Raw genomic sequence first — 26,252 nt, 5'->3', positions numbered from 1 at the left:
ACCCATTTGTTCTTGTGCCAACTGGTCCTTTAGTCCAAACAGTTCAAACCCCTCCCAGGTGTTTACTCCTGATGTATTTATAGGTAACAATCCCTACCAGCACAATCGTCACGCTTTACTCTGCAAAGAGGATCAAATTCTTTTACACTTCAAAATCTTTTATTTGCTGGACTTATTTCACTTCAAGCAAAACGAAACAGGCAAATAAAAAAAACCCAGATTGTTGAATTGTTGATTTACTGAGAGCGGGAGGAGGAGATGTCAACTCTGGGAAATTACTAAGGAGGACTTCCCAAGTTTGAAACAGAAGCCTTGTCTAAGCATTCTTTGGGCCATGATACTATTGCTACATTAATATTTAAGCACTGTGTCTGGCAGGTGGCAGCAGTAGAGCTGGTGGGTGGGTTTCCTTCCTGATTGATACTGGGATTCTACATTTAGTGACAAACAGCTGCACTTCAGAGTTCACTGAAGCACTGGGCACAGTGAGTGGGGATGCACTTATGGATTATTGAAACTGAGGTCGCTGATTGCTGTCCTGCAGTCATGTCTGCAGCAATTTAACAGGTGAACAGTGGGGCAGAGAAGAGCCTTTCAGAGGATCCAGAGAAAGTATGTACAGCCCTTGCCTATACAACATGTGTTACTGGTCAGATGGCCACAAAAGACTTAGGATTCTTTTGACCCATTTGTAAAGAAATAAGTGCTGTGTGGTGCTAAAAAATGCAACTTCTCAGGATGGAAGTCGAACTGTTTGGTGAATAATATTTACCCATGAAATTATACAGCAAACTAAAATTTGAATTGGGACAAGGAGAGAGGCAGTTTGGTCTGGGGATCTTGATATGCTCTGATTGTTGTATTCAGTTTCAGTATCTCCTAAATTTGAATTTTTCAATAAATGGTAGACTGGCCTCTGTCTTTACTTACAGATATCCCTACAGTCTTTCCATTTGCACACCTCACACATTAAAAAGTAAGTAATCAGATTAAGCTGACACAGCTGCATCAGAAACTGATTCTTAAAAAAATGGAGAAAAAACCCAAGTCCTTTGTAGAAACTGTCACAGTTGGTTTTCACAAATATAGACATTCCAGTGAATTTTTCCTTTGCTTAAACATAATGCTCTTAGCTGTTCCAGTTGTTTCAGTGCTTCTGGATATTACCACAGAGTATCACTATAAAGAGGGCAAATTGCAATCATTAAATTTTCATCTGCATATGAAAGTATGGAAAGAGACAGAGAGAGAGATATTGAGGGATGCATTGTACATGGCAATATGCTAATTTCTTGTCTTTTTTAGCTTCAGGAATGGAGCTGTCTGTCTGAAGAGGATTCTGCCCAAATATTCGTAGTCTCCAAGCTCATTTTCCTACAGACTCTGGTGTTACATCTTCATCTTTTTCAGAATGGCTGAGAAAGCTCCACCAGGAATCACAAAAAAATCTTCAAGGTCCACCCTTTCTCTCCCTCCGGAACCAGTGGAGATCATTAGGAGCAAAGCCTGCTCGCGGAGAGTTAAAATAAATGTTGGTGGACTCAACCATGAAGTGCTGTGGAGGACTTTGGACAGACTTCCAAGGACACGATTAGGAAAGCTCAGAGACTGCAATACCCATGAATCTCTGCTAGAAGTATGTGATGACTATAATCTGAATGAAAATGAGTATTTTTTTGATCGACATCCAGGGGCTTTCACTTCCATTTTGAATTTCTACAGGACAGGAAAACTACATATGATGGAAGAAATGTGTGCTCTCTCTTTTGGCCAGGAGCTTGATTACTGGGGAATTGATGAAATATATTTAGAATCTTGCTGCCAGGCAAGATACCATCAAAAGAAAGAACAAATGAATGAGGAACTGAGAAGAGAGGCAGAGACATTGCGAGAGAGAGAAGGGGAAGAGTTTGACAACTCCTGCTGCCCAGAGAAAAGGAAGAAGCTTTGGGACTTGCTGGAGAAACCCAACTCATCTGTTGCAGCAAAGGTAGGATAAACAATAGGTTTAAAACAAAGATAGTAGAAAGTGGTTTCATGACCCATGCATCCAACTTGCAGGAATCAACAACATCCACTGAAATATTTAGAGAAAAGAAGAATCTAAAATCCACACATCATTAAGTGAAAACACTCAAATCTGTCCTAAATCCCGCTGAAATCAGCAGAAGGAACCTTTTTGAGTTCAGTTGTTTTTAGGAAACTACTGTACTTTGCTTTTGCTGTATGTGATGAGAAACATCTGTGTGATTCTTGATGGACTCCATATGAAACACTTCAATGAAAATACAGAGTACATTATCTACTTGTTTGTTAGAAAAGCATTTGCTTATGACAAACATCCAGTTCAGTATTGCTTGTCCTGTTACAGGCCTTTCATATCTGGTGTGTCAGTTTTTGCTAGGTTGTGTTGGATAGGCTATCAAAGAGTCAACAGCTGGTCTGGCATGGTTTTAATATGGCATGTTTTCTCTTACTCTACATTTTTGAAATCAAGAATTAGAGTGGTTTGTATAAAATACTAAAATATTAATGGATATATATACACATGTGTATATTTATATGTAGGCATATTTATGTGTACACAGGTGTATGTATATATATATATATATATATGTAAAGTTTATATACATTTAGTCAGAAGTGAGACCAAACTCAGATGAATCATGGTTCCAGTTCTGCTGTCTTCAAACAGGCAAGTTGGCTGAAATATTACTGTTAAAATGGAAAAGTTTACCCTGGTTGTGGAAATGGGACCGCACACACAGATGTTGGTACTGGTATTTAAAAGAAAAATTTTCTTACATCTTGCCATCTTAGTTGTTCTGTTTGTGGTGTGAAGCACTAATTAATGTGAGGTAAATTTTGGGAAATCATCTCCAGTTTGAATGATTCAAAACAAAATTGTTTGATGTTTAGATGTTCATGTTAAGCTTAATTGTGGCTTTATTTTCTTCTGTTGTTGTTTGTTACTGGATGCAATGGTCTTGGACCAAGGTAAGTTTTAAAATATGATGGTGCAATGGAAAAAAAATGAGAATTCTGGGAAAGATTCTTCTTGCAATAGTAACTCTTACTACTGAAGTACAACACTTCTTTTTTTGTTTAAATTTTTCATTGTGAGCTACCTAACTTTTTAAGCAGGGAACTTATGTTATTAAAAAAAAAGGTGTTGTGGCAGAATATAAGGTTTTTAACCAGAATAAAAGCTTATAGGAGAAAAACGAAAGTATTCAGAATATTTTAGAAAACTACATGAATAAATTTCCTGCTTCCAAGATACATATTCTGGGTCATATGCTCCTCTCCAGGAGAAAGAGCAGAGGGGAAGCAGATGGGCATAAGTTTTGCCAAAAAAGGGTTCAGGGAGGCCCTGTTACACACCGTGATCCCCTGGTGCAAGCTAACATCTATCAGCCCTCGCCAGCAGTTCTGTGACACAGCTGCTGCACTGCCTGCAGGACTCAGGGACCAGCTTCTCAGTCCTGCATGCCTTGAAACATCACCAATGTGTTCCTTAATGGACCTCCCCTGGATCTGGGCAGGAGGGTTTCCTGTCTGAGCCACACTGCTGAAAGACACTGCACGTGACCTGGGAGATCACCTGGCCGTGGACACTGCCTCAGAGACATCCAGCAGGCAGATTTGTTTGTGAAATATTTTCTCTTTTATATACAGAAAAGAAGGCTGTTGCTTCTAAGGATTGAGACATATGCCTAATTAGTGTTTTTCTAAGACTAGGTAGGAGTCAACACAGTAAGATGAAGCAGATGAATAAAACGAAAGTAATACACTGACTTTTAGATTCTTTTCCTGTGACTCGCTTTCATTCATTTGCATGTTGAATACATGCAGAAATATAGGATGGTTAAACTTGCATGACTGCTTGCCATTCACCAAACTGTTCTTATGACTTACCAATGCCTCATCATGAATTTGCTGAAAACAAGTTAGGCTGACCCTGAGCTTTTAAGAAAATCCTTTGGTCACTCCGAGCAGATTTCTCCTCAGATTTTGCAGATGAATGTGGCTATTTCTTTGACTTCCCAAGATGTTTAAATAATTATTTTTTACCATTTATTTATTTAAATAAGTTTTTTTTACCATTTTATTCCCCTTTCCCCTGATCCCCTATTTTGCTTCAATGTTATAGATCTTTCTTGCTACAGGGAGTTTCACATTGCACTTGTGTATATGTTGTAATGCTTTTTATTATTTCAATTTCCCTTTGTCTAAGTTAATGCCATTTGATGCGGTTTCTGTGGTTCTGGTAGCTAGAAGTCGCCATCATACATGTACTCAGTTTCTCTATCCAGTCACCTTCTGTCTGTAAATTTTTATATTAGCCAAGATTATAGTTAGATATACCCGTGGCAACTCAGACAGCTGTAGAAACTTGGCTGGATGACATAAAGGAGAGCAAAGACCATCACAATACATTCGACCTTAGGAAACATAAAACAAGATATGGTGGAATCAGCTGGATGCACTTTGAAACAGACTGCGTTAAGATCTGTGGCAAGGTTTTATCTGAAGTGTTTAGATAACATTTCTTTTAGATTATTCATTTAGTGTTTGGTCAAATAAGTTTCTAGTTAGTCCTGAGACAAGAGGCACAGCCATCTTGTTTCCTCTGTAGGAGTAGAAAGGATGGTGAGATTTTGACAGTGGCAAGTTGAGAACCAAGTGAGGAAGTATTACCATAAGCCTCAAACTCAATTAGCTCCCTTTTGAGGAAATGAAACCATATGAATGTGCATAGGTATCCTATAGGTACTTGTTCAGTCATTTAGATCCTGTGTGACATCCAAGCAGTTGACAGGAACAGCTTGCTTTTTAATCCCTTTCACATCAAAGATTAGAAATGTGAGATAAACACTCGGATGTGGTTTTGATATGTGACTGTGTCTTGCCACTTCTTGATTCTGCTAAGAGCCCTTCTAGGTCTGATCCAAAGCTTACTGAATTAAGAGGGAGTCCTGCTTTGGATTAGGCATCTCAGGACAAATCCTGCGCCTTTCGAGGTCAGTGAAGGTTTGCCACTGACTTCACTTAGAGCAAGGTGAGACAGAACAAGGTGACAGTGAATGAGCAGCATGCATTTTACAGGATATGCAACAGTAAATAGGAAAACAAATAGCAAGAAGAATGTGTGGCAAGAAATTAAAACTATGTTTAGGTAGTTAAAAAAGGAATATTATAGGTCAAGTACTATTGCACAGTACAGGCACACTTAGCTTTTTAAGTTTTTTTTAATTTAGTAAATGCAGATGTATACCTCATCTGAGTCACCAATTACCATATTAGAGGCGCAGCAGTTCTTGCTTAGTCCTCACCCCAGGAAAGATCTCTGTGAATTCAGTAGACATTTCAGCTGAGGAAAACAGGATTTGCCTCCATTTTCCAGTGTTCTCATTCATAAGCTTTTTAAGTAGGATTAAGATAAAGATGTCCAGAAGTCCAGCTATTTCAGACATGTACAGTGCTATGGAATGAGAAGCAGTGCTGGGATTTATGAAGGACAGGAATTGTGTATATTTTACATCCCAGAAGAGTCCTAAAGCCTGGTCCCCAAACCACAGTTTTGCATGAGTCCGGCATTCTTTGGTCCGGAGTAATATCTGAGTTTTTAGACCAGGCATTTATTTATATTTATTGTGTAAGCAGTAGTTTGTGAAAACTGTCTTTTAAAAAAAAAAGAGTTATTTTACTTTTGCTATCAGCCATCATTTAGTCTTTTATTTGCAGCTGCTGGACCCATAACACCCTCCTTAGTGCAGCAGCAGCTCTGACCAACCTGTCAGTAGTATAAAAGTCTTCAACAGATACCAGAATGAACATTGACTTCAGTAGATGTGAACTTTGTGCAGCTGGATTGCATCAGTGTTGATGGTTCAGTACCTTGTTGAACTGGCATATTAAGAGAGCATCTACTGGAGCTGATGCCTTTTCATCTGTGTCTGGGGTATATTGTTCTGTGCAGTGCACTCAAAATCCAAGGAGCCTTACTTTGGAATGAATGTGAATCAAATGAACTCATACATTTAATATTTCTTTGAAAGCATTAGTGCATGGACTCTTCCTTTCATTCTTGTTTCTTGGGTCCAATGGCCTGATTATTTTCTCTCAGTTTTTTAATACTGATGAAACTCATTTGGGCTATATCCTAAATAAATACGGAATGTTTCTAGGGAAGATGTTTTACTGTAAATATAGAGTGAATGAAATAAGAAATAAGTGTAATATCCAGGGGTAACAAAGAGCCTATGTCTGCCTAAAGATATCTGATAGTGACTTAATGACTTTTCATCTACAAGAGTATTCTAATTACTTTACAGTAACATTATCAACAAATATCACTCAGATTTTCCAATTGGTATTTTATACTCTATGTGGTCCCTTTGAATACAACTAGAATGTAATTGATTGGGATTGATTCTACAGTTCTTTTTGTGCAAGTCATTTTTTCTCATATGAATATTTGCATCAAGCTCAGTGTGACTACTAACTGATCAAATATAAAAGGTAGTACAAAGTAATTTAAAAAATTATTAGTCAATCACAGTCTGTCCTTGAATTTTTGTGCAAGCCCTGTTGATGTACACGCACAGAAGGGTAAAATACTGGCCTTTGTGTTTCTGTAGCATGGGGTTTGCTTTATTTAAGTGAAAACTGTTAGGGTTGAAAGTGTTCTCTGTTAATTCTGTTTGTTTCACTGCATGGCTGATTTTTCCTTATTTTATTTTGTTGATTTGTGTTTTTCTTGGGGTTAGTTTTCAGGGGTTTTTTTTGGTTTGCATTACAAACTGTAACATGAGTATTACTTCTTTGTAAAAGGCACACTAATTTATCAGCTAACTAGTGGATTGTGGATTACAGAAGGTATAATTATCCCAAGCCTGACTGGAAATTGTGAGGACTTTCTGGGCTGTATTGAGTAACTAATCCCTTTTGTGAACAAAATTCTTTTGGGGGAAAAAAAGCAGAAGCACACAAGAGGAGTTTTAGGCCACCGATATTTATTTAGCTACAAGTGTGTTTTGGCTAGGCTTGCCACAATGACTTGCCAAGAGAGGGTGACTCCTGTTTTACATTAGGGGCCTGATTCTTATTTTCCACTATCTTACATGTAATTCTTACATATAAGTCTGTTTTATGCATAATTCATACTGACTCTCATGCCTATTCCTTGTAGAGCAGCTTAGAAGTGGTCTTAGAGTGAGTGGAAATTAGCAGAGTCACTATGCGTGACCAGAACAGAGCAGAGTGCCATACAGGACACTTCATTTTTCCTTTGCAAATCATCGTAAATAATCTCCTGGATTATCACAGTGTTCATTCTGGGGTGAACCCTAATTAATGGTATGGTACCGGTTCCTTTTAAGTTGAAGGTAAACATATACACTCAAAGGACTTTAGGAAAACTTAGCTGATTGTTGTGTTGTGAAGAAGAGCTATCACACATCAGCAAACTGTCTGTCAGCAGCTGAATGTTTGCATAAAGATATTAAAGTGTTCAAGTGAAAGAAATACATTTGGTTATGTTTGCATCCTTTATGTTATACAAACAAAATGGGGGTTTTTTTGCCAATGTCCTCTTCTTAGTTTAGGTTTACACGTTCTGTGTCATCCTGATTTTGTGAATATTTCTTCATAAAAAGCTTATACTTCAGGTGTTTCACCACCTAATTGTAGACCAAGGATGAAGATGACATGGCATTAAGACTGTCTCTTTTTTAAAGGGGGAGGAATGGCTTTTGTATTAGTTTAATTCTCACAAGTTTTCGTATTAGATATCATATACCTCAGGGCATGATATATTCATTGGAGATATGTGTTCTTTTCTAACTGGTATGTGGCTTGAACTGCTGTTTGACCTCTGGTTTCAATTTATTTTTTGGGGGAATCCTGTCACAAACCTTTATCCAAATGGACTACCAGGAATAATGCAATTTGCATTGTCACTCCCAATACTTTATAGAAATTTATCTGCTGAAAATAAGTTATAGTAAAGCACAGAGAATGGTCATTGGTAATAAATAAGTATCTTCATCTCACAATTGTTTCTTCCAAGGAGATTCATTAGCACTCTTTGCTTTTAAGGTGAAGTTATTTCTTGTGCCAAATGATAAAGTCAATCAATGTGACTGTAAGACAAGGAGATTATATTGGATCCTAGTCATTCATATTTAATAACTCAAGTGTTTTAATGTCTTGAAAGATAAGTGAATTTATTGCTTTTTCAATAGATATTATATCAAGGAACAAGGAAGACTGGCAGTAGTTAATTGATTTTGTTTGAAGAACTTATATATGCTCACTGCTCAACTAGTCATTAAAAGATTATTTACCTTCTTTATACTTCTTATATGAAGTATCATGTAACCCATGATTCAGCATTTTTGGTCAATTTAAAGTGTCATGGGAATACAGCTACCATCTGATCTGTCTAGCTTCAGAGGTGTTCAGTACCTCAGTTATGGGTTACCTTCAGCCCTGAGATTTTATCAGTAGTGTGCAAACTTATTAAAAAACTTTCTAAAGACAACTATTGGAATAAGATGAGTAAAATGTCCTTTGAACTGATTTGCTTATTACTGACACTTGAATCTCAATAAAACACATGCTGGAACTGTGGAAGCAGTGCCAAGGGCAAAGATGCAGTGACTCATATTCAGACAGTCCAAGTGCCATTCAGACTGGCACCAGGGAATATCCCCATTCCCTGTATGAACACAGGGGTGAGAACTTTACTTCTCTAGCTGTGATAAGGGACTTCACTGACTCTGGTTTTATGGATACATTAAGGAAAATCAAAGGGGATTCATGATGAGTCTTGTTAAAGGGGGAAAAAAAGGCAAGAATTATTATTTTAGAAATTGGAGAAATCCATTTTTTGTATTTGGTAATAATACCTAATTGGTAATGTTTTGCAAAACAAAAAGTAATGAATAGAACATGCCTGTACTTGTGACACCATTCACAGAATCACACAGTAGCTCTTGCACAGAGAAACCTACTAGGATTTGGAATATATGATATTACAGTGGTTTACCAGCAGGTACCAGCTACATGAGAGCAGCTATCCTTTGCCACAATGGATAGAAAGCATTTATTCCAATTTACCCCAGTACCTTACATCCTTAATTTAGGAGAGCAATTTAACTCTACAACAACAGCTTCTTTTACCAGTGGTCATATCCTTCTTTTGTGCTGTTACCATCTATTGAGTATAGAGTAGCATCAATGGCATATATCTTTTAAAATATGTATTGCAGTATTTCTGGTTAGGAGGGTGATGTTTTGGGCATTACAGCATGCCCCCTGCAAAATCAGAGGCATCTCACGAGCTGGATTTTCAGCTGTGACATGTAACTTAATCTGTGTAATGCCTGAGTGGACAGACCAGGCTGTTGTGCCTTTCCCTTCACCCAGAGGCAGATCATATGTCCTAAAAATGTTGCATTTCCGTTCCATGTTTTTATAAACAGCTGCCACTGTATTGTCTTCTCTCATGTAAGATATTTGGAAGGAATCAGATGTCAGGGAGATACACTAATAAATTAAATGATGAAGCATTTTCTGGACCAAATCTATGGTGCACAAAGGGCTGCATCTTATTGTCTGGATAAACAGGCTCTGTCTGGCTTTTGTAGAGCTGAGAGGCAAAACAAATCTATATAATCCCCTGCAAACTGGCCTTTGTTTGGCTCTCTGATTTTGTTGCATGATGTAGAAGAACAAAAAATTGCTCCCAAGTGACTGGGAAGCCAAACAGACTGTTGCATGTTATTTATTTCAGAAAAAAACTATGGTATTTATCATGACATATGGCAGACTCATGAGTTTTCTATTTGATGAAGATATGTGAATATTTGACACATAGCACTGGAAACAAGGTCCTTTGGGAAATATTGAAAACAAGAAAGTGACACTGGCACAGCTGTTTCAAAGTGACTTTGAGATTAAAACAGGATCCCAGTACAGTCCTTATATGAAGCTGCCACAGTCTGCTCTTACCATGCCTTGGTTATTCTCTTTTTGGAGAAGCATGAAAAGAGGCCAGGGTTTCAGGTGGGATAAGTGAATTTGATTTACACTAGGCGAGACTCAGAAAAGTTTTACATTTTAAGTCATTTCATAAGCATGCAGTATCCTTTCCACATAAGTGTTATGGCATTGTAGGTGAGTCACTACCTGCACTCCAAATACCATACCTGAGACAGCTCTTCTGGTGTTTTTGAGCAGCTGTGGGAGGGATCAAGTTATCTTTGAAAAGCATGCTTACTATGGCACTGTAACCATTAATTCTAAATATTACCAACTAGCCTTTCTTTCCAAAATAAGTGTTTGGATTTGTTGGAGTTTATCCTATACATACACTCTGCATAAGTATGTACAATACTGACAGCTGAGCCATTAAAAAAAAAATGCTCACAATATTGCACATTAAGAAGATCTGTGAGATGGCTTAAGCTATCAGAGCAGTGATTTTCTTTCAGTATTTAAGTGCCTACAAAATGCCTGAATGATATTTGCTGAATTTTCAAAGTGCCTACAAACTGCCTGAATCATATTTGCTGATTTTTCAAATCATCGTGTAGCTACTTGTAATAAATATTCATATAGCATTTCTTCTAAAATGCAGGGAAGACAGGAGCCATGGTATGCAAACCTGAAATCTGAAGTTTTTATCTGAGTGACAAGTTGAACTCCTGATTTTGGTCTCACCTGACCTCTGAGGCTCAAGTTCATTCCTCACTGAGAATCTTTTATGCCTGCTATTGTGAAAATGATGTTGTGATCCCCTAAGTTCCTGCCTTAAAACTGGCACTTCACCAAAATAATAAAAAATCTTCTAGGATTTTCTAAGGTATTCTGTCCTCATCTCTAAAAGATAAGGTAACTAGAAGTCCAATGTCTTCACAAAACAGCTCTTAAAGGGGGAGCTTTCCTTTTCAAGGCAGCAGTGAGCTTCATCACAGAGTGCTGGGGCACATTTTTTACCCAGAGTTCACTGTCTTCAATCATCCTTTATTGGGCCCCTCTTGATGCATCCACAAGGATTAGAAATTACTTTAAAAACCTCCAGTATGGCACAGGCCAGAGCTCTCTCAAGGACAGCCAAGTGTCAGGGACAGTTCCAGGAATCACTGGCCACTAGCAGAATGCCCTGTTGCAAGGGATTTCTGCTGGCACACTTTGGGACAGTAAATCTTGCTGTGATTTCATGTATTCTTGGGGATGGTTGTTTTGGCGAACTCCTGAGATGGTTCCATTTTTCATGCTCTTTCAGTCAGTTGGATTTCTGTGACAGACGAAAATGACATCAAGTTTTGTTTACAAACTCACATTCACACAGTTTCTTTCCCAAGCACTGTAGCCTCCTTTTGGATTGCTTACTGAAGGATCCTTAGATGACCTATCTATTCTGTTTTACTGAAGTATCTACCAGCATGTTTTACTTTGGGGGAGGGTTTTCTGGAGAACAGTGGATACTGCTAAAATTAAATAGGTAAGGCTGTTCTTTTGCAGACTGATCAATGTGTTACAGGTTTATTCTGAGAAGAATTGGGAACTCATTTCCATTTCTATTACTTTCACTAAGCTTTTGTATTTTCATGTATCATCTTTTTAAACGGTTGATATAAATTTTTTCTGGAGTCAAATGCTATTTGAAAAAACTGTTCCAAAAGTATCTTGGCCTGTGGTCTATATATGTATGCATACAGTTTCGTTTTCTAAGATGATAGCACAGAAAAATTTGGTTAGTGGCCCTGAATTTAGTCACAACACTAACATTGACTTCAAAGTTCTTTAGGCCATGGCTACCAGAGTTTAGCAGCACAAAAGGCAAAATACATATTATGAAAAGAGTACATAGGGACGAGGCTAGTCCTGTTTCACTGAACTCTACAGCCTTTTTTTTAGAATTGAAGCAGGATGGACAGATTACTCAGGTCAATAACACATGCTTCAGTGAACCTGATACTAATTTATTGTAATCTGCATTTTAGATTGATATATTCTCTGCCTGATGGTGAGGTTGGTGTTCATGGATTTAATTCTAATTTACTCAAAATGCTGAGGGTGCTTCAGTAATAGTGAAATGGTAAATAATTTCTCTTAGCTTTTCAGTGCTTCTTCAGTCTGTTGAATTTAGGAAGACTCAACACAGTTTGCTACATACTTGTATGTGTAGTTTTGGATGAAAATAAGTAAGTTGAAGAGGGAGTCTTTTAATTAGAGTAGCTGACAGAGATGAGAGCTCTTGGACTGAAAAATAATTTGCTTGATGAGTGTATTATAGAGGGAGTAGATGAGGGCTAGATGTGCTCTTTAGGAAGCATTCTTAGTATGTGTTAACACAGAATGGCGGGACAAGTCATATTACAATATTGTGTAACTGATGTTTGTAATGTCTGTATGAAGAATAAGCTCTTCTAAAATACTCCTCTTTTCTGAAAGCAAATTAATTTCCTTTGATGATGATGAGATGCTTTGATGATGAGAGCTGCTATGTCTGACTCACAGGTGTCCTCTCTCAGTCTGATTTCTGTTGTTAATTGAAAACAAATTTTTTAGTTTAGGCGGGTATGAAATTGAAAGGAAAAACCTAATCTTAGAAATATCCATTATTGCACTGAATCTCTGAAAACATGTCTGATGCATTTCAGCAATAATGATTCAGATTAATGTAACTTCAGCATTTATAACTCCAGCATCAGTTTCCTCTCTTAACTGGATTTTAAAACAAAACCCAGCCCTTAACCTAAGCCCATGTTCCTGAGAAGGAGGCTGTGTGTGACAGAGAAGTGGTTTAGAGAGCGCAGTCACTAGCAGGGTTTTGCTGCTGCCAGTCTTTCACAGAGGCATCCTCCCCCAGGGCTTTAGTGGAAGGCAGAGGGCAGCTGGAGAGGGCATGGGGCAGGCACAGATGTCCCCTGCTTGTGAAGCCAAGCTGAAAGCCAGCATGCAAACAGCAGGAGAACCCAGGTCCCTGCGAGCAGGAGGCACAGCAGCAAATCTCTGTGACGCCTTTTCCCCCTTCATTTTTCAAAAGGGAGATGGGGAGAAAACCTTCAAAAGCTCTGAACCTTTTCTCATTTTCCAGTTGAGTGGAGTATTATCCCTTGGGAACTAGTCTGAACTCAAGAGTGTTCCTGCAAGGGAAGCAATGCAAAGGCACGTGACAGTCGTGGATCCCTGTGGCAGATCCGTTTGCTGCAGGAGCACGCATGGCAATCGTTCTTTGTTCCAACCATGTGATGAAGGATGGAGGAACAGTTCTTCAGTGCTGTGCCATAGACAAACAGCACCTCTGGGCACAGAAATGATACCCAACCTGCCTAGAGTTTGCATAAGTAAAATGCAAATGAGGAACGGAGGTTTTTAACTGGATTTCCCCTTCTCCTTTCCCATCTATCTAAAACTACATTTTTCTTTTCTCTATTATAAATGCATGAAGGAGACAATCAGAAGTCAAGCGAGTCTTTCTTTTTTCTTCAGGTCTAAACAGAAGAATCTGACAACATTTTTACATTTTTGCTAAATGCTAATTTTTAAATACCACCATAAATATTATTTTAAAACTTCTCTGGAATGAAGCATCCCCTCCAGAGGGATGTTCACCAAAGTCACCTGAGATCTCCATGTTTATAGAAGAAGTGCAGCCAATCATTGACTCTGATGTGCACTGATTTAACACTGATCTAGTGTGTAAGAAAAAAAGAAGATACATTTTTCTGTGCATGAAAGATGCTGATGAATTTATTCAATGATGTCATACTTTGGCATTCATTGTTTGGTAAGTTGTAAGTTTGGTACATATTCTAGGTTTAAGGGTGCTATTTTGAAACATAGCTTTTAAAGATTTACAGTATTCAAAAAAAAATAGAGAGTGAGATAATAGATCAAAATGAACATAAAAAGCACAGAGCCAGGTTGTGTCTGAACAGCAAAAGCAGTCTTTCCTTCCCCTTCCACAAAAGATCTGTAGTCCCAGTTGTGCAAGTACCCTCTGGTTCCTCTGCGCAATAGTGTGTATCTCCATATTTTCCTTTGACCATAGGAAGTCCTCAAGGCCACCAGGCTTGGTGATGGTGAGAGCTCAGCCTCTGCGCTACAGCTGGTGCTTCATGAAACCTCATCAGGGAACAGCACTGGGCAAGTGGAGGGCTCTGGGGGGAGCTGGGCTGCAGCCTGGTTTGGGGACAAGCTGCCTTGGGGACAGAGCAGGGTGTCAGCTCTGGCAGGCTTGTCATGTGTCAAAGGCAGGAAATCTGTATCAGGAGCAAGATGCATGTTAGCTGGAATAACATATATGCCATTTAGATAATTAAATTGCACCCTGTATAAGTAACCTAATGTCAGCTGTACAGCTGGAATTATTTCTTATGGTAAGGATGCAAAAAAAAAAAAAAAGAAAAAAAAAAAAAAGGCAGTCCAAGTCACCAGATAATTTCCCTAAGGCTAGAAGAGATCATCAGAAAAGAATACCAAAGACAGAGTAGGGAATAAGAGAAATGTAATCAGGAAGTATCTACATGTATTGAAATCCTAATGCATATTAGGGTTTTTATTCCTTAAATCCATGGCATTAGTACTCCTTTCTTTATAAAAATTCTTAGCACAGCATCTCAAATAACTTTTGTTTCTATTGTCAGAGCTTTTAGTCAAAGGCAGTGGCCATACAAAGGGTCTCCAGTTTCCATGTCTTCATTCATAGCAGGGAACTTCAGAGTAGTGACAGCCATCTCCTGAGAGAGGAGGTCTGATGACTAACCTACTTGTGAGTGAGATTATTCCTTCTGTGAAAGCAAAGCAGTGTTTTCTCCAACTGTGTAGGTCAGAATTTTAAACTAAGCTGGGGACAGCTGTTCCCGCCTGTTTACTGACAGCTTCTCTGTGTGTGTCTGGGGTATGCATGCAAAAATTACCGTGCAGTGTGAGGTGCTGAGCTCAGTCATATCAGCATGTCACCACACCAGCCCAAAACCAAGGCACCCCAGGGAGGGGTATACATTGTGCCTGAGAATATTCTCATCTTTTTTGTTGTGTAAATCATTCCTACTAAAGCTTTAGTGCCACAAGCTTACCTCTGGGTGAAAAGACATCTATTAAAGAAAGCATGAGCATTTTGTTGTATGTGAGGAGCAAAGCTAATGAGTCTTGCTTACAAATTAAATGCGGACAAGTAGATGTATGTTCTCATCTGTCCCTAATGTCATTGTTTTAGTACTGAGTTCCTTGTAATATTGAAGTTATTTGAGATCTACGATTGTTTGACAGAGCAGAGGAGCCCCGTTGTACAAATGTGGACCTGAGGTTCACTGCACAAAGTCCCACAAAAAATTTCTGACAAAGTGGGAAGCTGGATCCAGATCTTCTATGTTCCATACAGACCCCTTCACCTGGAACATCTTTTCTCTCTGTGGAAGTTTGGTCTTAAATATTTTAGACTTAGAACAGGCAGAGTTTATCCTCTCATACCATTAGTAATTAAATAATGTTTTCATTTAATAATACTGGCAGAGATTTGAAAGCTTACAAGTCTAAGAGACTCAGCTGTCTTGTTTCTATTCTATTTAATGGAAGATATTTTAGCCAATATGTTGTGGGTGTGTCCATGTAATGGTGTACATGTCAGTTGGTCCCAGAGTCTTTTGACATGTTTAGTTCAGTGCTATAGTTTAGAAGAAAATTTATAAATTGCTCTATACTTAGAGAATTCAACTACTACTTATTGTAGTAACCCTTTGCCTTTGATCAGATTTCAACAGTGTAGCTTCAAAAGTGAATTAATATTTAATTTCAGTCAATAAAAAAACTTTGTGGGTGGAAAAACAAAAATAAATGTTAAGAGCTGAGATAAAAGAGTAAGAAAGGCTTCAGATGCATCCAGATTTTGCTTTAGATATTTATCCATAGTCATTGATTCTTAATTCCAATCTGTTCTTTTGACTTTGGTAAGCAAATATAAATATCTCCTCTGAGATGCTGCAATCTGCCTACACTTCCAGTACACTTGGGACAGCTAGAGTTTATAATGGGTACAGGCAGCTTCCTCCAGATTCTGAAATGGGTTGCAGGGCAAAAATCACTAAATTAATTCCAGCTGCTTTAGCCCTGGGCTGGAAGCTAGATTGTTGGATCAGCTTTGGTGTTACTTTCATATAAATTCACCTCAGTAAGAGGCAAAAATTATTAACTTGGATGCAGGGCCACGCTAACAGCTTCAGTGTTGCTGTGCATTGTGGAGGGACCAGCACACTGAGTGATATTTGATTTCTCCATGAAGTTCCATCCATGGAGTTCTGTGCCTTCTAAAGTTTTTTGTCCAGCATATTGTAAAGGAGAAGAAACAGTTCATTGCAAGTGGACAAGGGAAGAACTAAGGCTGTTGTGTATTCACTCAAGACAACAGTTTTGACTTTCAGAGCAGTAAATAACTTGTTGGACCTGTCCAGCCACTGCTGTCTGGATAGAGACATTTCTCTCCTATCCACTGTTCCTTATGGTCACAATTCATCTTCATTACACTCAAACGGCACTGGCCAGTAGAGAACATCTGTGTGCAATCCCAGAGTCCTCAGAGGCTGAGCAAGTGATGGGCAGGAGAGGGAAAGACCTGGGTGCAGCAAATGACATCCAGCAAATGGCTCCTGAAGGGTTCCATAGTGCCTGGCATTTTCTTGGACAACACGTATGAAACTTCTGTGAATTAACTTTTCTTCATTTTTTCCTTACCTTGTTCCAATTTCTCACTCTTGTACAGCTGAAAAAATGTCCAAACTGGGCATTCTGAAAAACAGAATTGATGCAGGAGGTGAACTTGGATAAAGTCTTCACTTAACGTTGCATTTATTTTTTTCTCTGTGTCACAAAAAAGTGAACTGAAGACATTATAAATCGTTTACAAAAAAAAGTAGGGAAAATATGTCATGTGAAGAAGCACACAAAATCCAGGTGATCGTCCACTTGAGAAAAAGTAAAAAAAATAGAAATCTCTTCTTAAATAAGAATAGGAAAAATAACAGTTAAACACCCCAGTGCTAGCAAAGTACTAATTAGGCCTAATATGTAAAACCAGACAAATCAGTGTATGTTAAGGTGCTATGTAAACCACATAGGTTAAAAAAGCAAGACAAATGGAGTGAAATGCCTAGTTTTATTTGAGGATGTCAGCCAAGTAAGTCTTTCAGAGCCTTGATGGAAAGAAATCCTGTAATATAAAGGTACAAAGTATGTATGAATGACAGAGTAAGATTCCAACTGGAGAAAAGTTTCTATACTTCAGGAGTGAAGAGCTCACATTATCAGGAAGAACCCACAATCCCTGATCCAAACAGAGAGAATGAAAACCTACAGCTCTTCTATCTGCTGCTCCAGCTGGGTCTGGACAGGGATTTTGAAAAGCTGAAGGGAGCCAAAAGAGTACTGCAAATGCAAAAAACTCATAATGAAGTGTGATATAAAGAGCAGATGTTTAGACCTTATGGTGTTTCCTTGCTTTGAGTGCTTCCAGATGTGTGATAAAAAGCTGGGTGAGCTGTTGTTGTGCCCTAGCATGGACATTTTCATCTATGGGAAAGCTCATACTCCTTTTCACGTCTCCACTACTGCATTGTGCTGGGAGTTTTGTGAGTGATAGGGCACTGCTGGGTGCATTTTGTGTACTTGAAGGTCAAATGGCCGCTTAGCTCAGGTTTGTGTTTGTTTGTTTCTGGTAAACAGTGCTATTTTGCTTGCTTGAGTTTTTTTAATGTCTGTGTGTCCTTGTGCTGCTCATGTCCAAAGAGTTGATCAAACAAGGTGTGACTCTAGGGGCTTCTTGTCACTCTGCAGCCTGAAGGGGAACCAGTTATCCTGCCCAACTCTGAGGTGAAGCTAACTAGCAGAAATGTAGTTATGAAAAGACACTGAAGGGAAATGACAAGAGAAATGGAGCATGTGTCCCTGGCTGCCTCTGCACGTGACAGCAGCTCCCCTTGTTCCGAGGCCAGTGAGGAAGAGCAGCTGGAGCCCCTGTCCAACACTTCAGAGGATGAGGCTGCGCTGCTCCTGCACAGCTGCTTCCCATCTTCTCTGCATTGTTGGATCCCCCCAAGATAACATTGTTTTCCTTCAGTAAAGCCAGGTTTTGATATTTTGAGTCTGCTGTGTTTTCAGGTCATTGAGGGTTTTTTTATGTTTTGTTGTTTTGGGATTTTTATCATGGCTTGAAAGCATTTAACTACTAGGCTTTCTCAAGGCCAACATAAAATGTTGGCCTTGAGAAATAAAGAATTTTTTTTTTCTTTTGAGTGCTAGTGTGAATCACTGACAAGTAGCGAAGAAATGAGCCTTCATTAATCATAGTCCTTGTGCAAAGCAAATATTGAGCAGGCGTGTGTTAGGGAGTGTCTTACGTCAGGTCTGCTTTCAGACAAGGCTGATGTGGAAGCCTTCTTTGTTGCACTGTGCAGTACTGCTCATTCTCTCCTACGGATGCTCATTTTATTAGGGGTTAGCTGAACACCAAGACTCCTTTGGAAGACAATTACCCCTTTGCTTCCACCCCTGTAGTGTCTCAGATAGATGGATACAGTCTGACAACCATAGAGAACAAGTGCAAGCCTGGAGAGAACGTGACAGTCCAGTAATTTCCCCTCTCACTCCCTGGACTCAGAGGTACACCTCACCAGTTTCAAAATCATTTCATCAATAAAATTTGTATTTTTTTGCACTGTACTTAGAGTAAGATAAAAACTTTGAGTAAAAATAGAGGAACAATTGAAATACTGGAACGAGAGTTTGTATTTTTCATATCTGAACTCTTGTGTTTCAGATTTTTTGGCAGTGATTTAATAAAAGTTCTCTTTCGGAAGTCTAGAGATAATGAAATATGGCAGTGGTTAGAGAACTTCATTATATACTGAAGGAAGCAAAGGCAGTATGTGATTAGGAAATCTGCTGAATAAAAATAATCTCAGTTGTTTGTTCTTTAGAATCAAACATGTTTCGAGCAAATTTTAGTCCCTGTATAGAGATTTTTAGAAGGGTTAGTAATGGAATATCTATTATCCAGTAGACTTAAGGATTTTAGTACAATGAAAAAAAAAATCAAGGCATCAATCTAAAAAAGAAAAGAAGTTGTTTTTCCTTTATTTTACAGCATTTAAGAAATGTCACTTGACACAATATGTGGTGGTTTGGTTTCTCTAACAATAGGAAATAAGATGATCTGTGTGAGAGAAAATGATATGGTGTCCGACTCTTTAGTCTAACAATTTGTGTGTATAAAAGGGGAATCAAAAGAGCATTTCAAGTGTCAGCAGTTCATGTGATGGGAGTGATCTAATTCACCAGTATTCTCCAATCTTACAATACCCAGAGACATTATATAAAGCCAAAAATGAGATTTTACATATAATTTCTGGACACAAAAGAGCTTTAGAGGACATGAGAGGTTTCCTACAGCAATTGCAAGGAGAGTAGTAACACACTCTCAGTTCTGCAGCTGTTGGGTGGGTGATCTGCCCCTCACTGGTGTCTCTCAGAGCCCCAGTCCATGACACAAGAGATAGCCCTGCCCTGACAAAAGCCCTGTGTTCCCTCTGAGTTCAGCTTTCAAACCATGAGTGAGTTCCGTCCTTTCATACATATGCTTATATTTTGTTTTTGTCTGTGTTTGTATGTATGTATATGTATATATTCAGATATAATACTTGTCAGCACTTCCCAGCACTTATCATATGGAGAAGAGGAAAATCACAAGCAATTCTTTCAGACATGTTTTTGACATAAATCCCAAGGTGTCCCACTTTATCATATTTCTTCCGTAAGTGCTTGGTAGCTGAACTTCTGTTACACCAGTTTTTCTGTTGCTGCTGAATAGAATTACATTGAGGGAATGTTTTTTCCAATGTTTGTTTTTTATTCACTTGTAAAAAAAATTGTAAGGAGTTGAAGAGGAAGAGGAGAACCATCTAAACTCACACCAAAGTGTTTTATATTAATTGAATTTTGCTTAGGTGTCAAAATCGTTTGGGTGTTGATTTTGAGATATTCCATGCATCTTAGAAAAGTTGACTTGTTGGATTACTCTGCAACATTGCTAAATGTGAAGTCTGCAGCTCTGAGATTGAATTCAGCCCTTCTTCATGTCAATAGGGGTCCTTGTACTTGGAGTTGAACTGGCTGTCCAGACCCAGTCCTGTTCGAAAAGAGCGAAGTAAGAATTCATCCCTTTTGCCTCCAGCATCCAAACCAAGGTGCCTGGATCAGTAGTCTGGTTGTCTCCAGCTCTGTCCCACAGTCAGGAAAAACATGGGCTCAGTGGGATTGAGTGCAGCCTGAGGTAACATGTCTTTCTCCACTGGCTGTAGGAGAAATTCAAGTCTCAGGTAGGCACCTTCATCCAGCAGGATGGACCTCAGGGAGAGCACCTGCATGGCATGGGTGAAGTTCTGCAGTCATTTTTCAGTGCAGCATCACCAAATATAGCTCTCAAAAACTTAAACGCAGCATGCTTGACTTCACCAGAGGGAGGAGGAAGGGAAGGGAAGGCAAAACAGGTTTTGTTGTCCTGCTCCATATTTACTGCATTAGCTTTAACAACCTCTCAATTTTCTTGTCCCGTGAGGCATTAACGTCAGTTGTCTGCATAGCTTCTCACCTTCTCTGTTGTTTGGATGGAAGCTGCAGCTTTTCCAGAATGCTGACAGGAAAGAGCTGGATTTGGCACAAAGATTCAAGGGTTCTCTGCAAACAACACTTTCACTTTGTGGCTGAAAGAAATGGGAGTTTAGTTTGTCTCAGAAGATAGCCACATCATCTAATATGCTACAATGTTTTACTTAAGCACCCAGCAGCAAACAAATTGTGCTCCACAGAAATGTAACCAGGTATCAAAACACAGCAAAAGCAATATTTATGCCTTGGGGTTTGGCTTGTTTTTTGTTTTAATTACTTTTTTATTTTTAAATTTTAGACTGCCCTTACTATCTGAAGAAAAGGTTTGCAGCTAGTCACACAAAGTTCCTTCTTGCAAGCTGCAGCATTATAGTGCTAAAGCATTTAAATGTGGTGACATACAAACAATATGTCACTTCTTAGAAACTGTCACAGTTGGTCTGCTTGAAACCATGACAAAGAATATAAAAATTCATTATGACATTGTCTGTGGAATTAATAGGGAATACCTTGTTCTTTTCATTGCATTATGTTACTTGTGTATTATATATAATATACATATTATTAGTACGCTAAATTTTAAGACATGACTTGCAGTTAAGCGTGTACCTAACTGCATGTTATCCCTTAAAATTTAGCATTTGACTAAAGTGATTGGTTTGGTGAAACAAAGAAGAGATACAGCACATTTTTGTGATCCAAACTCCATTTTATTGATAGTTTCATACAGATGTGATAAATTTTGTAATTTATCTGCCTTTAAGATGAAATTCCAGTTTCCAAGAAGTAACTCAAAACATTTTGAATTCTAATCAGAAGAATAATGTTGTTAAATGATCCTCACAGCTACATAAATAAAAAGTAAGTCAAAAAAAGTTTTTACCACACCAAGGAGATAATTGGAACAGAGCCAAAGATACTGTTGCAATGTCATAATGTATAAGTTATGCCTAGGGGACAAAATTCCAAAATTAATTCTCATATATATATATATAGTCTAGTCATTTTTGCAATGCTTTATTTCTATCACAAGTGTAATATTCAAGCTTGTTGTTGTGTAGTCAGGTTAGGAAATGAATCTGCCCTACCCAGAAGTAGCTAGTAGGGTATTTTTATAGATCAAAGCATGTACTGGGAATGGAAATAGTAGTTTCTTCTCCTCAGTTACTACTCACAAATTACATTTCAAGTACATCACATAGGCAGCACACCTACAGGCTGTGGTTGCTGATCATGACTCTTCTCAAAGCTCCTTGTCACAGCTAATACAGAAGTTTAAATACTAAGAGTACAGAAAGCTCCTCCATCCCCTGAGGTGTTTGACTTTGTTTCAGTGACACAATCTGAAATTAAACTAGTATAGTTTAATTTTTTGGGGGGTTCATTTTGGTTTTTTTCTGAGTATCTCAGGAATGGTTGCTGCATTGTAGGGAAGGAAGCAGAAACTTTTGGCCATCTGAGGGTTTGCTGACAGGAATAATAAGGTAGCTCAGAGCATGCTGAAATGCTGGTGGGATAGTCAGCAAATCACTTTTGACTGGAGCCAAATGTTTCATATTTACATCATGTTCATCTATGGAGAATTAATCTGGTACTCCAGAAGGGTGGAAACTGCTTAAGAGTTTGTTGCACTGGGTCCCAAATTACCAGTACCGTGGATGTCACACTTCCAGGAATAAAAGCATATGTGCTCATTTTTAATTCAGTCTCTGAATATGTCTTCTGGTGTGAGAATAATTTGCTAGTCGGCATAAACTTTTCTTTGCTGTTTCTGTTGAGCAACATAGGGGCAGACAGTGGTCTATATTTTTCTCAATTGTATCCCATTGCTATAGTTTTATTAGCTATGAGATGGTTTGCATCAAATCTAGTCTCAGGACTTAACACTTGTTGTGTATGGAACTGGCAGTATATGGCACATAAAAGAGAAGATTTCACTCTGACTTGAAAACCTTCTCTTGTTGACATCTAATCTAAGGGAAAAAATACTGTGCTAAGGAAACAACTGAATAGTGGAGAGAGATCAAAGAACACCTGACAGAAGGAAGAACGGCAATTGTTTTGACATCTGAAAAATCCCAGAAATGATATATTTTTCTAACTCTGGACAAACCAAGAATTTACTACATTTTTCAAGTTGTCTCACTTCTGGCTCTTCTGACTAGATCAGGACTGGCCACTGAAATCAAGTGCATTGTTCTGACCATGCTGAGTAAAAGACAGGTCAGGGAACTGAATCACTGAATCAGAGATACACATTTAGTGGAGGACTGAAATTCTCAATGTGGCTAAAAACAGTTGAGCTAGATTTTGAATTGGGCAGAAATGGAGTCAGTTTGAGTCCAAAATGTTAAATGGGAGGAAATGCTGAATTCTTGCCAAAGTTTTGTGCAAGAAAAACTAATTAGTCCTGCAGGGCTTGTCTTGTTAATTTTTCTGAAAAGATATTATCAGAATCACAGACATGAACACACATTTAGATGTGTTCAAAAATGGTGCACAACAGTTGTTTGCCTACTTAGTTAATAGTTTAATGGGAAAAAACAAGTAACCACTGTGTCTGGTCTACTCTGATTTTATATTGACTGAAAGAAAAGGGAGAAATTATATAGAATAAGGAGAAAGTAGGGCTTTACTAATCCAGAATTGGCTTCATAATGGAGTCTTGCTGTAATTTGGCTTTTAGATGAATGGTTTCTGTTTATGTGCACTCTGGCATTACAGTTGCTTTTGCTTTTGTAAGATGTGAGCCAGTCTCTTGGGAATTCCTGAAAACTTTCTTATATCCTTTAAATACTCTTTTAAGAATTTAGCACAGATGTTTGAGCAATTGAAAAGGGCAAGCAGTTTTCATTAGGCTCATGACTTACCCTTAATGCTGTTTAAGGGTTATCAACATGGATTTGTGTCACAGTTCAAACCAATTTGCTTATGATAGGTCTTGAAAATAGGATATGAGGTTTACAAATAGACAGACATAACAGGTGAGTGAGAAAGTTCTTTGATTTTTCAGGTTGATAGAAAATAGACATCTGATGGAAATGGCAATATTTTGCATTACATTTTAATATTATTTTCCGCTGTTTTTTCAGTAAGGAGCTTACTGTAAGAGCTCAGTTCTGGAAAGATAGAGTGCAGTTGAGTGCAGTGAGGTAGCATCCAAGCAAAATAACACTGACACTGGGTTTGGATTAAGTATTTACTTCCTGCCTCTCTGAATTGACAGCCTGTCATAGGGAGAAGAGATAGTATGCAACATTCTACAGTATATGAAGCTGCCATAGAAAGAGAGGTCTGAGAGTTAGAACTAAAAATTGTCATTGCCTGACAAATCCCCACAACTAATTTACTGAGAGCTGGTGTCACTTTCTGGGAGCTGCTGTTGCCTTCCCAACCTCCCTCCCTGTCCCCAAGACATTTTTGCCAATGACTACAAAGGGCTCTGGACTCAGCTTGCTAAAAAAAAAAAAAAAAAAAAAATCGTCATTGTAGTGAAGCAGAAGTTTTCAACAGAAAACCAAGAAAATAATAAAAAAAAAAAAAATCAGGAGATGTTACACCTGGCAGTGTTTTGTTATCTATTAAGTAGCTGCCTTTCTGGAGGTCTGAGCAGCAGGAGCTGAAGCAGCACCCACTCCGAGCTGCAGGGTGCAATATAAACTGCAGTGGTGAGGCTGCCACCCTATCATGTCCCTTGGCCCTGCAGTGACCAGAGCTGCAGGGTGCAATGTAAACGGCAGTGATGGGGATTGCCACCACAGCATGTCCCTTAGCCCTGCAGTGACGTCTGATAAGCACAGTCACACGTCTGTGTCAGCTAATACTATTACAAGGCTCCAGAGTGGTAAAACAGCAGGCTGCCAGATACATTAAGTACCCATATGGTATGCTTGCTTGCTTACTTGTCCTTCCTCTCCCCTACACTTTTGCTTTCCAGTGCCTATGCTTTAAAAGAGTTCATTAAAAAAATGATTCAAATGCTAAGGCCTGAATTTCCAAGGCTGTTGCATTTATTCAGAATAGTCCTCAGCCTTTCCATGTGTATGCAGAGATTATAGATTTAAACTCCCACACCATTCCCAGGATAATGACATAAACTCAAGCATAAGTGTGGACTATCTAATTTTAGTCAGGTGGCAGTAAATTTTCCTGCATAAATGCAGCATGTGATCTTTCTCTCAGGAGAAAACAAAACAACTAAATATACTGCTCACTGTAACCCCTTTGCTAAAGCAGAATATCAGCTGCTACTTAAAAAAAAAAATCATTTTTTTCAGCTTCAGTTTTTCTTCATGAGTATAAAATGGTTGTTGGAGATTATGCATGCAGATCATGCAAAGATATGTCCAGGCAAAAAGGGCTGAAAAAATTATTTCTTGTATTTTCCCCTTGTTCCAGTCAATACCAATCACATATTGTGAAATGATACTAGACAATGGTAAAGCATTGAATTTGCTACCACCTCAACATATGTATTTGTTCCTGTTAACTTCTTTGCATGAGAATGGACAACAACAGAGGATGGGAAGAACAAGTATCAGGAAATCCTGCTGTAATCATCTTCTCAATTGAAAAATAAGTGTCATTCTAAAGCAAGACAAACACATTTGTATTCATCACAGCAAAATTTATCCCAGGTATATGTATGAAAGACTGTCAAGGATTATGGCTGACAAATATGTGTAACGTGTAGTGCCTGCGCTTATGTTATATCAATTTCAAGTATTTTTAGAAGAACTTAATAACCAAAAGTTGTAGCCTGCTGTCTGCATTCATACCTACATCATTGGCATCAGTGAATAAAATACCATAAGAAAGTGTAAAACCTGGTCCTTTTTGTACATAAGAATGAGAAAGATGTTTAAAACAGATTGTGCAATTATCTTTCGAAAGAGATCCTTTCTTAGTCCAACTGAAGGATTATGATGTATTTTAGAGAGATTTTGGGGTACAGTGAATATCTGACAGATAAGGTGATTTCCTTGCTGTATTAAGCTGAGCAGAGGACTCAGAAGACATGAACACTATAAGTGGCTGTAATCTGCTTTGATGGGTTTAGAAAGTCAACAGACAAAAATAATACAAGAGGTCATTAAACAGCAGTGTGCAAGGTTTGGTGTCATCAAGATGTCTGATGCCATGTGCTGGATGTCCTGAAGTATTCACTGAACCTAGGTCATGAAACTCAAGGCAGGATATTGACAACAGAGTAAAGCTTGTAAGATCTATGTGGAGAGGCTTAGACACACTATGAGATTATGTTTGTCGGCTGAAAGAGCAATGTCAAAGCCCACACAAGCATAACTGAACGTTTTGAAGCAGAGTAGTGAATTCTCAGACTCTCAAAACATAAAGTTGAATGCTGTGTTGGCATCCTTATTTTACAGAATATTTTTAAGACAGTTCTAGAATACCTTTATGCTCTGCACCTGAAACTGAGCTGGAAATTTTCTTGGAAAATAATGTTTCTGCTGATTTTTTCTCCAATCAGTACTTTCAAATAAGTAACATAAAAATCACAAGTAGAATAGCACAAGGAACATCAGATTTTGGTGATTTTTTTTAATTGAATGGTT

General features: G+C 38.4%; 1 protein-coding gene across 1 annotated transcript in view; it reads left to right on the top strand.

Annotated features, from left to right (window-relative positions):
- The first annotated feature begins 1,411 nt into the window (after nucleotides 1-1,411).
- Nucleotides 1,412-26,252, top strand: part of KCNB2 (potassium voltage-gated channel subfamily B member 2) — a 163,987-nt gene continuing 139,146 nt past the window's right edge. The window contains exon 1 of the mRNA XM_066180260.1: nucleotides 1,412-1,990. Coding sequence (XP_066036357.1) covers nucleotides 1,412-1,990 — 579 coding nt within the window. The remainder of the gene's footprint in view (nucleotides 1,991-26,252) is intronic.

Source organism: Chamaea fasciata, unplaced genomic scaffold (genome assembly GCF_029207755.1).
Source record: "Chamaea fasciata isolate MVZ Bird 193981 ecotype frontalis unplaced genomic scaffold, bChaFas1.0.hap1 SCAF_1, whole genome shotgun sequence".
In the NCBI taxonomy this organism is placed as follows: domain Eukaryota; kingdom Metazoa; phylum Chordata; class Aves; order Passeriformes; family Sylviidae; genus Chamaea; species Chamaea fasciata.
This window is presented reverse-complemented; position numbering and strand designations above follow the sequence as displayed.